Here is a 15,976-nt window from a genome sequence, read left to right on the forward strand (position 1 = left end):
TGAGGTATGACGTCACCCACTGTGATTGGTGTTTGGGTTCTTACGCTGCACAGATAAAAAATATTGGATTTTTGCAACTTTATTTATTGATTTAAAATTATAAATCATTGTTATTTCTTAAAAATCTTTACTAAGTGATGTTCTTGTATAAAAAACTTTATTTTAAAACACAACTTAGATTTTTTTTCGATTACTGTCCGGTACCCTATTGCTATTGAATGTTCATTTTAAATTTGCTTGAGACTAAACGGCGACTAAGTGACAGATAATTGCTTAGAATGTTTTCAAATATTTTACATATTTACACGAGCGGTGCTAGAAGGAATAGTGGCCCCGATTATCATATAATTATCGAAAAATTTCACGTTAAGAAACTTTTCGAAACTGTCACAAAGAATATTTGAATACCAATGACGAAACTTGGTACTGCGTTTGCAGCTAATGTAACGATTACCTTTAAGCCGGTGCGATTAATTATATAAAAAAAAATTTGTAACGAATTTATTCTCCTACGTGGCTCTGGTTATAGCCCGCAATGGATAGACATGATGCGTTTGCGTGTTGTGCATCTTTTAACTTCAAACATGAGTTTATTCGATTGAATGAAAATCCGGACCCATTTATAGTGTAATATATAGACTGAAATAACATAAACTAGGGTTGAAAGATTTTAACAAAGCGTTTTTGAGTGTAGAGTGTAAAGCGTACTTAAAGTGACTACACATCTACCTCTATTGTAAGCGTAAATGCGCACAAATGTTCAATTGAATCATAGATTTCGGAATATTATAAGACTAAAGAAGTGGCATGGCTAAATGTGTCGACTTATCTCATGATTATCAGCACCATCAGTCACCACAAAATAACGATTTCATCTAGTTTTACCATAAATCATTCCTATAGTTTCAAGTAAAATATTGTCCTATATTATTCCAATTTCTATGACATACAAAACGTATAATTCGTAATTGTTCTCATGACAATTGTAAAATGTTAACTTATTTGTCACAATGTATGAGCATGTGTGTAGTAGTAAGAATCCTTTTTTATTTTTATTTTAATAAAGTTTATGAGATAAATTTTATTTATTTGTAGTTTTTTCTCGCGCATTTTCAAAGCTCTTCATATTGCACCATAAGTTTGTTTCATGACAATGTAAGTTTTAACCCTGAGACGAAATTTCCGTAAAACCCGGAATTTTTTGATGAATGAAAATGAATAAAGTGTGCCAGAAATAAGGTTCTAATTTTGGGCAAAAACCTCTGCTTTCATTCATAATCATAATCGATCTCTTAGAATTTACCTATAAATGTCTTCGATTCTCGTAAGTAAGAAATGCAGGATAGCAGGAAGCCAGAAAGGAATGCAAGGATAGAGCCAACGGATGTAAACTGGGAACATGCAAATAATGAAAATTAATTCGGGGCATATTATAAAACAATAGTAACTATTATTACACGAAATATAAAAAATACAACAATAAAGTAAGTAACACCAATTTTATAAGTCGCACCTACAAACCTACCGCGGAATCAAAACAAATCAAAACTCAATAACGACCTTATTACAAGCACATTGAACTTGAAATACAAAAACAAAATCTGCCATCTCGCTAATAATAACGGACAGTTCAGTTTCAAATAGCGCGCTCTGATTGGCTCAAAAATATTTTCGCGCCACATAAAAATTTGCCTTATTTTGTGTACGAGTTATAAAAAATGGTAATACTGTAAGTTCATTGGACGTCATCCCCGTCGCTTTGGTCGGAACAGTCCTCGGGTCTGAAAGTGTCGTCGTTGTTGTAATGCTGGTTGTTGGGTCTGAACCGCTTCCGAGCTCGAGGACGCTGCGACGGCCGCGCGCCAATCTGCGACCAAAATAATTACTACAAATACCTTGCGTACATAGGTACATTGATTCACGCCTTTTTATCCCTTACAAGGTAGACAGAGTTTGCAGTCTTAGAAACACTGAAAGGTCATGTTCTCTCAGCGGTATGGCTGAATGATGGAATTGAAATTCAAATTATGACAGGTTGCCATTCTCCATACATGGTCGAATTAAAATATAGAGATTGTGGAAAGTGAAAATTTGTGGTCTCTGCGAAAGACCCCTCTGGGAAAGAGCCGAAATTATATGTAGGTACGAGTTACCAATAATTTTATGTAGATTCGTACGAGTCGCCCGGTACTCACCTGATTTATAAGCTTATAGTGTCCAATTCCATCAATGAAAGCCTCTTTGAATGCTTTGTGGAGTGGCTTCTTCTTAAACACCGCACACTGTTCGTTCAACGATACAGTTTCTTCTTCAGACAAATCTGAAAAGGACACACTTATTACAACAAAAAACTAAGTATGTTATATTTTTATACCTAGCTTTCATCCGCAGCTTCTGTTGCACGCATTTAGCGCCACGAACAGCATAGCCCATGCGAATTAAGCTCTACTTACTAAAGAATATAGTTTCTTTTCGTAAATTCCAAGGAAACTATATTTTCTACTGCGATGAAAAGTGCCATATGTCCTTCTCCACACTTTTAATTATATTATATTCGAAAAATTTCAAGAAGATTGGTTCAGTAGATAACGCGTGAAGAGAAAACAACTTACATATACTCAACGTCTTTATCCCTTACGGGGTAGACAGAGGCAACAGTCAGCCAAAAACTGAAAGACCACATTCACCTGTAAAGCTGTAGCTGGTATTGAAATTCAAATAGTTGCTACCCATCGCCTTAGGTAGAATCCCAAATGAATTAGCCCTTCTCGCAGTCGCCTCTTACGACATCCATGGGAAAGAGATGGAGTGGTCCGTATTCTAAAAGTGCCCGGAATCAGACAACATTGGACGAGAAAACAAACAAACTAACTTTCGCATTTACAAAATTAGTTGGGATGAAAAACCCATCAGAATATATTATCAGATAAGAACTGCTAAAAAGTGTTATGTACCTATATTATATTCATACCTAGTTCTTTGAATGAAAACGATTTGGGCCGGATATCGTAGACCCTGTAGTCCAGCATCAGAACAATGCTGATCGGCTCGTCTTCCTCGTCAGCTTCATTCCTAGCAAGGAAGGATATCTCGATGTGAGAGCCATCTTGTAACTTGAACAACTGGGCCTCCATGTTCACTAGTTTCTGAAAAAAAAAATCTTTTATTACTATAATTAGCTATTAAACATGACGTTAACAGCAAAAATATAAACAAATTTTGATATGCATATTGAAAATTATATTATAAATGTTGTAAAAATACCACCTAATGTATACTATACATACTGAAAGAAATTTCTTTACAAATAAGTACATAGTAACCTTGTGCAAAGTTTCTCCTTAGCGTAAGTTCTAGTTGTTATTTTTTCTTTTGTAAAATTGGACCATGAAATTGACAAATCATACAATTATTTGGGACCAAGTTTGATTATTTTTATTAGTGGCAATAGCCCTGAGAACATATGCACGTGGGCGCATAGTTAGAATTAGCATAAATAAAATAACCATTTTACCTTGAGAGATTCAAACTGTTCCAATCTGCTGTAATAAGCCTGGAGAGCTTTCCGTATAGCGCCAAGACACTCCGGCATCATTATGTTCTCGAAGTCCTCCATTACTGAGTTGAAGTTGAAACCAAGGGGCAAAGAAGACTTTGACACTTCATTTTTTCCTGAAAATAATATATTAATGTATGAAACATTACATAGTCAGGTGTGACTATTATCCAAGCTGACCCCATGACATGGCGAGCATGCTGCTGATTTCATTCTCCCAGGCAACCATGTAAAAAGGAAATTTTCCAAAGAAATGATTGCCACATACAAATATGAAAACTTATAATAAACATTTTTAATCAACAAAAAGACATAATTACCAGACTTTGTCTCAATCCTTAGACCATGTTTGATCTGATGCTTAGCATCATGTTGCATGTGGTAGACTATGCAGCAGTGGTCGTCCGCAGCGTACGACTGCACTTCCACTCCGGTCAGCATCGCCATCAGCTCCAGTTGCCGCTTCGTACTCTCCACAGAGTTGTTAAGAACAATTTTCTGGAATTTCAATTTAAATCTGGATACTTTATCAATATTTGTTGAAATATCTAAAGTAGGCCACTAAGGAATGTTCTAACAAATTTCTGAGAGAGATTCTTCCTTTAAGCAACTTGCAAAAATTTGAATCTCGATTTCACCATTAAGCCATACAATTGAACATTTTAATCTTTACTAGACGCACCATAGGGCATAGACTGATCGCACGGTTTGGAACGTGCTGGTCAAGGGCGCGTCTTGCCACAGCACTCTGACTTAGAAAATAAAATATAGTTGTCTCAATATTCTGTTTAGAAAAATCTGCCTAACTTGTTTGTGAATTGGTTTCATCTTGCTTCTTATTTTTTATTTTAGGAAATAACTCACCTTTGGACTAATAAAGGGCTCAGACTGTTTCTTCACAGGCGAAGCTTTCCGCCGATAGCTGTTCCTCTGCAGCTGGAACAACTCATCCTGCTTCTCCTTCAATTGTTGCTCTAACTGCTTCAACTCATCATTTATTTCATCATATTCTTCTACTGGTTTTGTATTAACTGTGAAATGTTAATATGCATATATATAAAAAAGAATAGGACCTCTTCTTCCCGTGGATGTCGTAAAACAACTAATTGATGGGCATATAAACTTGGGATTCTTCTTTTAGGCTAGCAAACTGTTACTACATGTATCTCAATTCTTTTATTAATCCTTACAACTGAACATGGCCTTTCAATCTTTCAAGACTGCGGGCCCTGTCTACCCCACAGGGGATATAGACGTGATTATATGAATTAATGTTAAAATTCTTATGTATTTTAACACAATTAATTCAATCAACCAAATACAAAAAAGATAATGAATTGTAACAAAAGAAATTATTTCATACAAACATTCATATAACAATTTCTTTATCTGCTACGGGGTAGAACGAGCCATCAGGCTTGAAAAGATTGAAAGGCCACTTTGTGTGGCTTAATGATATGTGTGCGATTAAAATAGTGAAAAGTTGGTAGTCCCAAAAAAAAGAAGTTTATCAGCTTTTCTTGATTGACTTTTACAATCTGCACGTAAAGAAAAGATGGCAGTCTCTATGTTTTTCGCTACCTACCAGGATGGCATAAAAGAGAAGCCAACTAAATTCTAAAATTATTAATTCTAACTCACTTCCTCTACGAAACAACTTTGAAATCTTCTGCTGCTTTTTGGTATTGGCCATGATTTCTGTGTATTTGATAAAAATAATATTACTTGTATGTATAAAATCCGTCTCAATTTCCCGTTAATGTAATTTTAACACATTTCTTAATAATAAAACTTCTTTTGTAAATAAAAACATATTTAAAACATTTAACAAACAACACTGCTGGCTGTCTGTAACGTTCAAATTTCAAATTATAAGTACTTGACATTGATTGATAAGAAAATTGATCATACTTCTAAAAATCTATTGAACCTAGACATCTGAGGCTGGAGCTATTATATCTTCCAGTTATAACGATTTCCACGCCGAAACTAATTTTAAGTTATTGAATGTGAATTATTGCTCATACGATAAGAGAGTGGTGACGGATTTGTCGCCATGGGGAGGATGTGACGAGACATTACGTGAACACGTAATGAATGGGGATAATTACTTAACTTCTTATATTATTATGTCCCATATGTAATTCCAAATTCAATGACGGATACACTGAAAGAAATAAAACTCTACATGTCGACTGGTTCATAACTATTGTGATGGCGACTGCGAGTGATGTCTTTGACGCTGATGATGGACCTTATATATTAATATCTGTGCAAATGACTCAATAAAAAAAAAACAATCTGCCAAAGTGTAAGTGTCAAATAAACAAAACTTTGCGAAACAGAGGCGAAATGTGGTGTAATATTTTAAAATTATTTTATAATTTGCCTTGTTATCAAAAATCTTGTATATGTTCATCTTGCTAAGAGTAATGTAATACTGCTCGGTTTTTGCTGTGTCTATGTATAATACCTGTAATCTTTATTACATTCTTAAATAAAATAATGGATGTAAATTTTTATCATTCCAAACTCAAACTTTTTCTTGTTTCCTTTGTTGGCTGTGCTGGTGCAACCTATTTGTTTTTGAGATACTTAAGACGTCGTGAAGCCTACAATTTTTTTAATTATTTAACTATTAAAACTGTATGTACTGAAAATGAGTGCTATGAAGTTATAAAAGAGTTACAACGGTAAGAATATCTTTTAACTTGGTATTGATATTCCATTATCCTCTTACTGTATCACTCTTGTTGTGTTTTTATTCAGGGATGACCCTGAATGATGATGAGTTATGAAATGTAATTTTCTTACAGGCGATGCAAAGCCCACAAAGCAGTTGGCTTTGATGGTGAATGGGTTACTGACAGTGGCTCCAGAAGACCAGTTGCTCTGGTTCAATTGTCTTCATTTGATGGTTATTGTGGCCTGTTCCGGCTGAACAAACTAACAACTGTGCCACCCTTGTTAAAAGTATGCTACATATTAGATAATTAAAATATATACATCTTATTGCATTTTTAATATGCATACATTCTTATAATCATACATACATATATACCATCACACCTGTTTCCCATTGGGGTAGGCAGAAATTATGGATTTCCACTTGCTACGATCCTTACAGACCTCTCCTGCTTCCTCACACTCATTACTCTTTTCATGCATATTCAACAATTACAAGTACTCCTAACATCTCCCTTTTTCAAGACATTCGAAATTTGGTCCTTGAAAGTTCGAAGAGGGCGGCCCTGTCCCATTTTTACAGACAGCTCTGCCTTATAAATTCCTTTCGTTAGTTTGTCCTCATCCATTCTCTCGAGATGTCCAAACAATCTCAACATACTCTTTTAAATTTTGGTCACCACATCCTCTTTCACTCCACACATTTCTCTTACATCCATATATCTAACTCAAACTTTTAAACTAACACCACACATACTTCTTAAAGCTCTCATTTCAACTGTATTTTTATTTTGTTTAATATATTTTTATAACTCTACTTTAATTTTGTTTCGGCTATACCCAACTCTCACTTCCATACATAAATGTAGAAGTAACACCATTTTGAACAGCCAATCAAGCATTTTTTGATACCCTCCTGCTTCTCATAAAGGAATGTAATGCCTCATTTACTTTATTTCCTGCAGCCACTCTCCTTTCTACATCTCCATCATACTTGCCATCCCTAGTGAACAAACAGCCTAAATACACCAATTCTAAGATTATCATGTCTTAAGCAATGCTGATAAATTTGAACTTTGTACAGGAAATACTAGAAGATGAGCACATTTATAAAGTAGGCGTTGGTCCTATAGATGACGCGAAGCACCTACTTCGAGATTACGATGTGGCCGTAAAGTCCGCTTTAGACATCCGACACATCGCCAAAATGTGCGATCACCACCCCGGAGGCCTAGCTTATCTAGCCAAAACCACACTTGGCGTTATTCTGGATAAGGATTGGAGGGTATGAATTAACTGATTTTTACCTATATCATTTTGTTGGAACTCAATCCAGCTCAAGTGGTCAATTTTAGGAATTACTATAGTTTCCTGACCCCATAACACTATGGCCCATGCGATGCCGTTTTATCGCGCGAATAACTATTGCTGTTTCGCTTTTTATTATGACGTGAAGCGGGTCAGCTATAGCTGTTTGCGCGATAAAAATGGCGTCGCGCGTGTCATAGTGTCATGGGGTCAGGAAACTATAGTAATTCCTAAAATTCTAAATAAAGAATATTTTTATCTACATACATAATAATAATATGCCGTAATGCCGTCTAGTATCACATCACCTAGACTGTTTCACTTAACAATACAATTGAGATTCAAATAGTGACAGGTTGCTGGCCCATCGCCTAAAAGAAGAATCCCTAGTTCATAAGCCTATCCCTTAGTCGCCTTTTAAGACATCTATGGGAAACAGATAGAGTGGTCCTGTTCTTTCTGTATCAGTGCCAGGAACTACATGAAACATTTGTAATTCGTGTTCCAATTTTTCATGGAGTTTCAAGCCAAATACAAATTTGCTGTGTTTCTCTCGCAGATCAGTTGCAGTAATTGGGAGGCCGAAGAACTCAGCGACCGGCAAACGAAGTACGCAGCGGTTGACGCGCACGTGGCCATCAAGATGTTCGTCCGCTTCATCAACAAGTTGAATGTGGCCAATGTGTGGACGCAACTGGACCACGTGTGCCGGAGATACGCTGATGTGGATTTCACACGCCACGATTTGCAAATGTCGAATTCGTCGTGAGTTCTCAGGTTTAATTTATGATCAGAATTGTAGAATGCAAAATTCAGGTTCACACACAATCTGTAATAAGCCTGTTTATGGGTACACTAAGTAGTCAGATATCTTGACCACTTGTTCCAACATTCTCGGCACATTTGCACTAACGAGTTGAATATCTTGATTATTCTTATCAACATAGGAAGGTCGTGAATATGTTTCAAGTTCATCAAAGAATTGAACATTAAACCCTTGGGTTCTGGTTGTTCAGGAGTAATACTGGTGTGTATAAAAAAGAATAGAACCACTCCATTTCTTTCCTATTGATGTCGTACAAGGCGACTAAAGGATAGGCTTATAAACTTGAGATTCTTTATTAAGGCAATGGGCTAGCAACCTGTCACTATTTGGAACTTAACGCTATCACTAAGCCAAACAGCTAAACATGGCCTTTCAGACTTTAAAACTGTTGACTTTGTCTACCCCGTGAGGGATATAGACGTAATTATATGTATGTACGTATGTTGATATCATTTGTAGGTCCACGAAGAATGGCAGAGAGACGAGCAAGCGCTACCCTCACGCGACCCGCAGCAAGCCGCTGTACCACAACTGCTTCATGCAAGCACCCGACGGCGAACTGCTTTGTACTTGTGACAATAAGAAGGCTTTATGGTAAACTATGTTTCGCTCACGCTAATTTAGCGCTACCTGAAAAAAGCGCCGAATTTAGCGCTAACTACAATATTAGTTGGCATTGTAATTCCATATTCTATGACAACACAAATTGGACAGACGACTGACCCATCAGACCCTGACGCCCATTCTATAGTTACATAGTAAAAGTCATTACTACTGTTATTTCTTTCACTTTGTTTTCTCCTATACCTAAACTCAGCCGTCAAATTAAATTGAAATTTATTTAATTCATATTGTTTCTTTATCGCCTTTATGAGCAGTCAGAAGTTGTCAAAAAAGGCTCGCTTGCAAAGGGGCGTGTTGGTTCCAACACTAATGTATGGTAGTGAAAGTTGGGTGCGGCAGAACGTACCTTGATCAAATCGCAGATGTTCTAGCAAAAGGTCTGGTCAAGAGTACCCGAAGTCTGCATGAAGAGAGTTATGAACGTGGATGAAGCGAAGGAAGTATGCAGATATCGTGGCAAATGGAAAGTTGTGTCTGCCTACCCCTCCGCAAAAGAGGCGTGATTTATGTATGTATACAGGTTGACTTTTTATTCAACTGCATAAATTTAACTGTTAAGTGTACTCATCTAAAGGATATTTAAAAACGTTAAAAGAAAAATATCGGCTCATATTTCAGTAAGTACGAAAAAAATAAAAGTATCAAAATCCACGATCCTAAATACGTCATATCACGACACAATTCATTCAGCTGAGCGATCTCGACAACTCTGTACTTTACTTGATCTTGATACTAGAAAAATAATTTATTTTTCAGACATTTATTTACATGTTTAGTTTTAATTTCTTTTTGTAGTATTGGTCTGTATTAAAGCGTGTGACGGTAGTTTTTGAGGGGTTTTTAAATGTGAAAATGATGACGTTTAATTTAAATAAAAATAGGCTCAAACAGCTCAGAAGCATGGGTATAGTCTATGTTTAAAAGGATCCAGTTGTTTTAAATGTCACCCTGTATATATATAAGTATGTATTTCTCTAGGTACGTAGAGAAAGAATTGGCCGACATAGTGATTGATTCGCCGCTAACGGTGCGCCTGCGCTTCGAGCCTTCCGGGCGCTGCGTGGGCGACGTGGGCCGCTACTACCAGCTCGCCAAGGAGAACAAGTGCGTGGTGTGCGGCGCCACCAACTCCTACATACGCAAGAACGTGGTGCCCAGAGAGTACAGGAAGTACTTCCCCGGTGAGTTGTTGTTTACTGTTTTGACGGCCTCTGTGGCCCAGCGATAGTACGCTTGTCTGTGACAACAGAGGTCCCGGGTTCGAATCTCGGCCAGGGCATGATGAGAAAAGAACTTTTTCTGATTGGCCTGGGTCTTGGATGTTTATCTATATAAGTATTTATTATAAAATATAGTATCGTTGAGTTAGTATCTCGTAACACAAGTTTCGAACTTACTTCGAGGCTAACTCAATCAGTGTAATTTGTCCCGTATATATTTATTTATTACATACATACATACATATCATCACGTCTATATCCCTTACGGGGTAGACAGAGCCAACAGTCTTGAAAAGACTGAAAGGCCACGTTCAGCTATTTGGCTTAATGATAGAATTGAGATTCAAATAGTGACAGGTTGCTAGCCTGTCGCCTAAAAAAGAATCCCAAGTTTGTAAGCCTATCCCTTAGTCGCCTTTTACGACATCCATGGGAAAGAGATGGAGTGGTCCTATTCTTCTTTTTATTGGTGCCGGGAACCACACGGCACTTTTTATTTATTTATTTACTGTTACGGACACACAGACTGCTGTAACATAGTAATTTATAGGTTATAAAGTTAAGCACTATTATTACTCACTAGCTGACCCGGCAAACGCTGTTTTGCCAATTATTTTTATATATTATTACGGTACCCTATTTTTTTCCAAAATAAAATATAGTCTATGTTACTCGTGGATAATGTAGCTTTCGAATGGTGAAAGGATTTTTAAAATCGGTCCAGTAGTTTTTGAGCCTATTCATTACAACCAAACAAACAAAGTTTTCCTCTTTATAATATTAGTGTATTTTATATATTATTACGGAACCCTATTTTTTCCAAAATAAAATATAGTCTATGTTACTCGTGGATAATGTAGCTTTCGAATGGTGAAAGAATTTTTAAAATCGGTCCAGTAGTTTTTGAGCCTATTCATTACAACCAAACAAACAAAGTTTTCCTCTTTATAATATTAGTGTATTTTATATATTATTACGGAACCCTATTTTTTCCAAAATAAAATATAGTCTATGTTACTCGTGGATAATGTAGCTTTCGAATGGTGAAAGAATTTTTAAAATCGGTCCAGTAGTTTTTGAGCCTATTCATTACAACCAAACAAACAAAGTTTTCCTCTTTATAATATTAGTGTAGATGAAGAAATTCCTTGAACTTTTTTTTCTGAAAAAATATTCTTCTGCCGAATTTTGTTTATTAATTAATTAGTGACCGTTTGACTGACTGATAAATAACGCACAGCTCAAACCGCTAAGAGAGAATTTTACGAAATTTGCTTTATTTATTTATTGAATCCTATTCAATAATAAATAAAGCAATAAAACCACAGACTCATTTGTATGTGCGAACAAAAAAATCTACACTCTTAATTTACACACGAGAATATTGTAGAATTGTGTTTTTGCTGATGATTCATTGTGTCATTTCCAGAGATAATGAAAGATCACTCGTCCCACGACATAGTGTTGCTATGCGTACACTGCCACCAGCGCAGCAACCTCCGCGACCAGGCTATGCGGGAGCGGTTGTCCGCGCGCTGCGACGCGCCGCTCGCCAGCGCAGAAGGCGCCAGATACGTCGAAGACGCCGCCGCCAAGTGAGTTTTTACATACATAGAGTCTCACGTCTTTATCCCTTGCGGGGTAGACAGAGCAAACAGTCTTCTGAATGGCCACGTTCAGCTGTTTGGCTTAATGATAGAATTGAGATTCAAATAGTGAAAGGTTGCTAGCCCATCGCCTAAATAAGAATATCAAGTTTGTAAGCCTATCCCTTAGTCGCCTTTTATGAAATCCATGGGAACGAGATTTAGCGGTCCTATTCTTTTTTGTATTGGTGCCGGGAGTTTTTATTTATTTAACAATTTAAACTTTATTGTACAGACAATGTTGATACAATGGACGGACTCGGCTAATGCTTAATGCATTATCTGGGGGTCAACCTTTGGGTTAGGCAGAGATAGTAAGTGGGTGTGAAAGTAATTATCTGTATAGCGTCGATTCTATACATAAATACATATCACTCTTCACTTCAATAATCTCGTCTTCTCTTGTGGGGTAAGATGGCAAAATTATAATAGTTCTCCCACGTGTTTTACCGTCATGACAGTGTGTAAATGTTAAAAGTGATTAGTTAAATAAAAAAATGAGAGACAAAAGGCGGCTGTATCAAATTATGCAATCTGTTGTGTATGTGCATATGTATAAGAGTGAAAGAGAAGGAAGTATAATGTCGTCTCTAGCACACACGCCACCATTTTGGATTTTGGACAGCAGTTTATGATGGTAGGTACAGTGAGCGTGTGTCTGAGAGACGATAAGCCGTTGGGTGTCATAATTTTAAGTCAATACAGTGATGTAGTTCCTTGGCCGCCTACGAGAGGGCGTTGTGTGCAAAATACATCGCGCTATGGTTGCGCTTGTGAAAACATTTATATCTCGTGATGATTCGAATTAATTATCTTCTCTTACTTTCTTCGCTTCATCCACATTCATAACTCTCTTCACGCAAGTGATGTAGTTCCTTGGCCACCTACTAGATGGCGTTGTGCAAAATACATCGCGCTATGGTTGCGCTTGTCGATTGTCTTGCGTGATTCGAATAAATTATCTTTCCTACCAACAGTGGGTGAGCGAATCACTACACAATCTGTCCCCAAGCACCCCTTTTTATATGCACAGACTTTCAACACATACATATATAAAATCACGCCTCTTTCCCGGAGGAGTTGGCAGAGACTACCTCTTTCCACTTGCCACGATCTCTGCATACTTCCTACGCTTCATCCACATTCATAACTCTCTTCACGCAAGCTACACATTTTATGTATTTCTAGAAAAATTTGTTCCGCCGCCCGCGCGCTTTTACACCAAACAAAGAAGCACGTTTTGCCGCCGGCGAGGCGGAAGCAACTGGAGGAGATCGTATTGGAACATTACAAGCAGGAGGTACTCACGGAGGAGTTGTTGCAGAAAGCTGCGGAATTGCAAGTCGTGTATGTATTTGTTTATGATTTAAGTTACGGAACTAAGTATAGGATTAGGATCCCTTGCGGGGTAGACAGAGCCACATGTCTTGTATAAAGGGCCGCACAGCTGCACGGCTCGATGATGGAATTGAGTTTCAATTAGTGACAGGTTGCTAGCTCAACGCTTAAAGGATTATGAATTGAGGTGTTGATTCTCCTTAATCTTTTTTTTAAAACTAATTATTCGCCACACCCACATTATTTACAAATAAATTAAACATAAATTTAAAATGTGTATCCCACATCTCTACATGCCTCTTCTCTTTCCTTTCTGACATTTTTCTCTTAATCCCGTCTTCGACGTCATGGCTATACATACACGTGCATTGACTTACATTAAACATCATTTTCTGGCAAATTAAGCAATATATTTTTTTTATTATCCCTTAAGCTCGAGCCTGACGGTATTATAAACCTTATTTTTCATAAACTGTAGGAATAAGGATTCGTTTTAAGAACTTATTCCACACAAGCTTTGTTTGTATAAAAATCTATAGCTTGATGAGATCATCTCTCTTATCTCTGCATGTCCCGGTTGCACCCTCCACAGAAGTGTTTCGGGACCCGGGATCCGCTTTCCGACTTTACTCTCCACTTGGTTTTCGGCGTCCTCGGATTTCAGTCCATTGGCTCGCATATCATCTTTTGCGACGGCTTGTATACAAATATTACATATATACATATATGGTCACGTCTATATCCCTTGCGGGGTAGACAGAGCCAACAATCTTGAAAATACTGAATGGCCACGTTCAGCTATTTGGCTTAATGATAGAATTGAGATTCAAATAGTGACAGGTTGCTAGCCCATCGCCTAAAGAAGAATCCCAAGTTTGTAAGCCTATCCCTTAGTCGCCTTTTACGACATCCATGGGAAAGAGATGGAGTGGTCCTATTCTTTTTTTGTATTGGTGCCGGGAACCACACACCAATCATATATTCAGTAATAAATCAATTTAAAATTGAAACAGCTACGAGAACTCCGGCTACGAATGTCACGGTGAGAAGGTGGTACAGTGGTACCTGAATCAAGGTGGCGGTCTTCTGCGGTTGGAGGAGGAGTGGCGGAAACACTTCCTGGCGAGCATGCGGCCACTGTACATGCCGGAACTGTGGTCCGTCACACACAACCAGGAGAGGTACTGTTGCAGTGTGGGTCGGGGAGATCTTTCTTAAAAAAACTATTTTTAAACATTTATTAATTAGACAGGTTGACTAAGCAGATATACATGGAGATTGTGGAGGGAAAGGTCGGAGTGGGAAGACCTAGACGAACATATCTTGATCAAATTAAGGACGTCCTGGTAAAGGGTCAGGTCAAAAGTACCCGAGCTTGCATGAAGAGAGTTATGAATGTGGATGAAGCGAAGGAAATATGCAGAGATCGTGGCAAGTGGAAAGAGGTAGTCTCTGCCTACCCCTCCGGGAAAGAGGCTTGATTTTATGTATGTATGTATGTATTAATTAGACTATTAAATTTTGAAATAAATATTAATATAAGAAAAAGACAAGTGACCATAACCAATTCCGATACTGCTCTGAAATTAAAATGAACGACAAAAACAATAATTTAACATGATACGACGTGCAACCGTGAGAACGATTGCGGTGCAGTTTTATTTTTATACTAGTTGTTGCCCGCGACTTCGTCCGCGTAAATTTCGAGTTGAATCGTGATCATACATATAGACAGACAGACAAGAAATTCAAAAAAATATTTTTGCTTTCTATTATTCATTCAAGTGTCCCTCTATCCATTTCAGTCAAAAATACCAAATGTACAGACAAAATATTTTTACTGTTTTATTATATGTATAGATAATTGCATTATGCTGCCATCGTAACAGTACTATACTGTTTTTAAGTTACCGACGTAGGTAGGTCTTCTTCCTGGCTAAAGTCCCGGTTGCATCCTCACCACTCTGGAGAGGAGCCCTGGGGTAAGCTCTTGACAATGGATCCTGGATTGGGTGAGTCAGGTTTTTACACGAAGCGACTCCCATCTTAACTCCGTTACCTTTGCAGGGGAACCTTACCCGTATTGGATCATATGGTTTCACATTCAGTTGCCTGAATGTGCAGGTTTCCTCACGATGTTTTCCCTTACCGTAGTAGGTAGGTAAGCTCATAGAAGTCTATGCCGCGAAAATATTTGAGCTTATAAAAATACAAGAGTATCTTTTATTTTTATAGTTTTTATGTATGAAAAGTTAAAAGAAATATAAATCATATTTTTGCTTTGTTGACAGAATGCGTGTGAGACTGGAGGAAGGCCGGTTATCTGATGAAGAATTAAAGTCCATAGGAGCATCGAAATTATTATAACTATAATTAAAAATATGTTATTAACTTTCGTGTAAATAAAGATAGATGGAATTGAATTTATAAATCAAAATATCTTTTTATTTTTGATAACTGGTTTTATAATAAACTTATTTTTTTGACAACTTGAATAAAGTGATCTCGTCAGAATGGGTATTTTATTAATGTCAATTGTTCTGGTGAAGTAAAAGTTGAAGTAAATACCTTCGGCTATGCCTTGCTTTGCAGAACTTATACATCACTATAGATGATGCTTACTTAATCTCTTTCCACTGTACTTATGTTTTAAAAAGGCGACTAAGGAAATAGGCACATTTGTCTAATGCAGCTTTTACCATGATCTATTAAGATTGTGGCGACATTACTGATGTCACACAACAACTGTCAATTATAGCGAAGGAAATGACGC

General features: G+C 37.2%; 2 protein-coding genes across 3 annotated transcripts; one reads left to right on the plus strand and one right to left on the minus strand.

Moving 5' to 3' along the window:
- Positions 1–1,334: 1,334 nt before the first annotated feature.
- Positions 1,335–5,413, minus strand: LOC106140213 (uncharacterized). Its single transcript, XM_013341778.2, has 7 exons — positions 5,198–5,413; positions 4,421–4,587; positions 3,877–4,054; positions 3,515–3,672; positions 2,972–3,146; positions 2,196–2,320; positions 1,335–1,867 (listed from the first exon to the last, which is right to left on the minus strand). Exons 1-7 carry the CDS (start codon positions 5,247–5,249, stop codon positions 1,736–1,738), a joined length of 987 nt encoding a protein of 328 aa, XP_013197232.2. The 5' UTR covers positions 5,250–5,413; the 3' UTR covers positions 1,335–1,735.
- A 447-nt stretch (positions 5,414–5,860) lies between these two features.
- LOC106140212 (exonuclease 3'-5' domain-containing protein 2) lies at positions 5,861–15,717 on the plus strand. 2 transcript variants are annotated; one of them, XM_060954518.1, is made up of 10 exons: positions 5,861–6,249; positions 6,373–6,529; positions 7,326–7,526; positions 8,109–8,314; positions 8,835–8,969; positions 9,978–10,180; positions 11,460–11,474; positions 11,762–11,814; positions 13,054–13,212; positions 14,217–14,379. In XM_060954518.1, exons 1-10 carry the CDS (start codon positions 6,062–6,064, stop codon positions 14,247–14,249), a joined length of 1,350 nt encoding a protein of 449 aa, XP_060810501.1. In that variant the 5' UTR covers positions 5,861–6,061; the 3' UTR covers positions 14,250–14,379. The 2 variants fall into 2 exon arrangements, with proteins under 2 accessions (XP_060810501.1, XP_060810500.1); XM_060954517.1 differs by lacking the exon at positions 11,460–11,474 and adding an exon at positions 15,495–15,717 and having other exon boundaries at positions 5,863–6,249; positions 11,649–11,814; positions 14,217–14,384.
- The last annotated feature ends 259 nt before the right edge of the window (positions 15,718–15,976 follow it).

The sequence above is a fragment of the Amyelois transitella genome, chromosome 4 (assembly GCF_032362555.1).
Source record: "Amyelois transitella isolate CPQ chromosome 4, ilAmyTran1.1, whole genome shotgun sequence".
NCBI lineage: Eukaryota > Metazoa > Arthropoda > Insecta > Lepidoptera > Pyralidae > Amyelois > Amyelois transitella.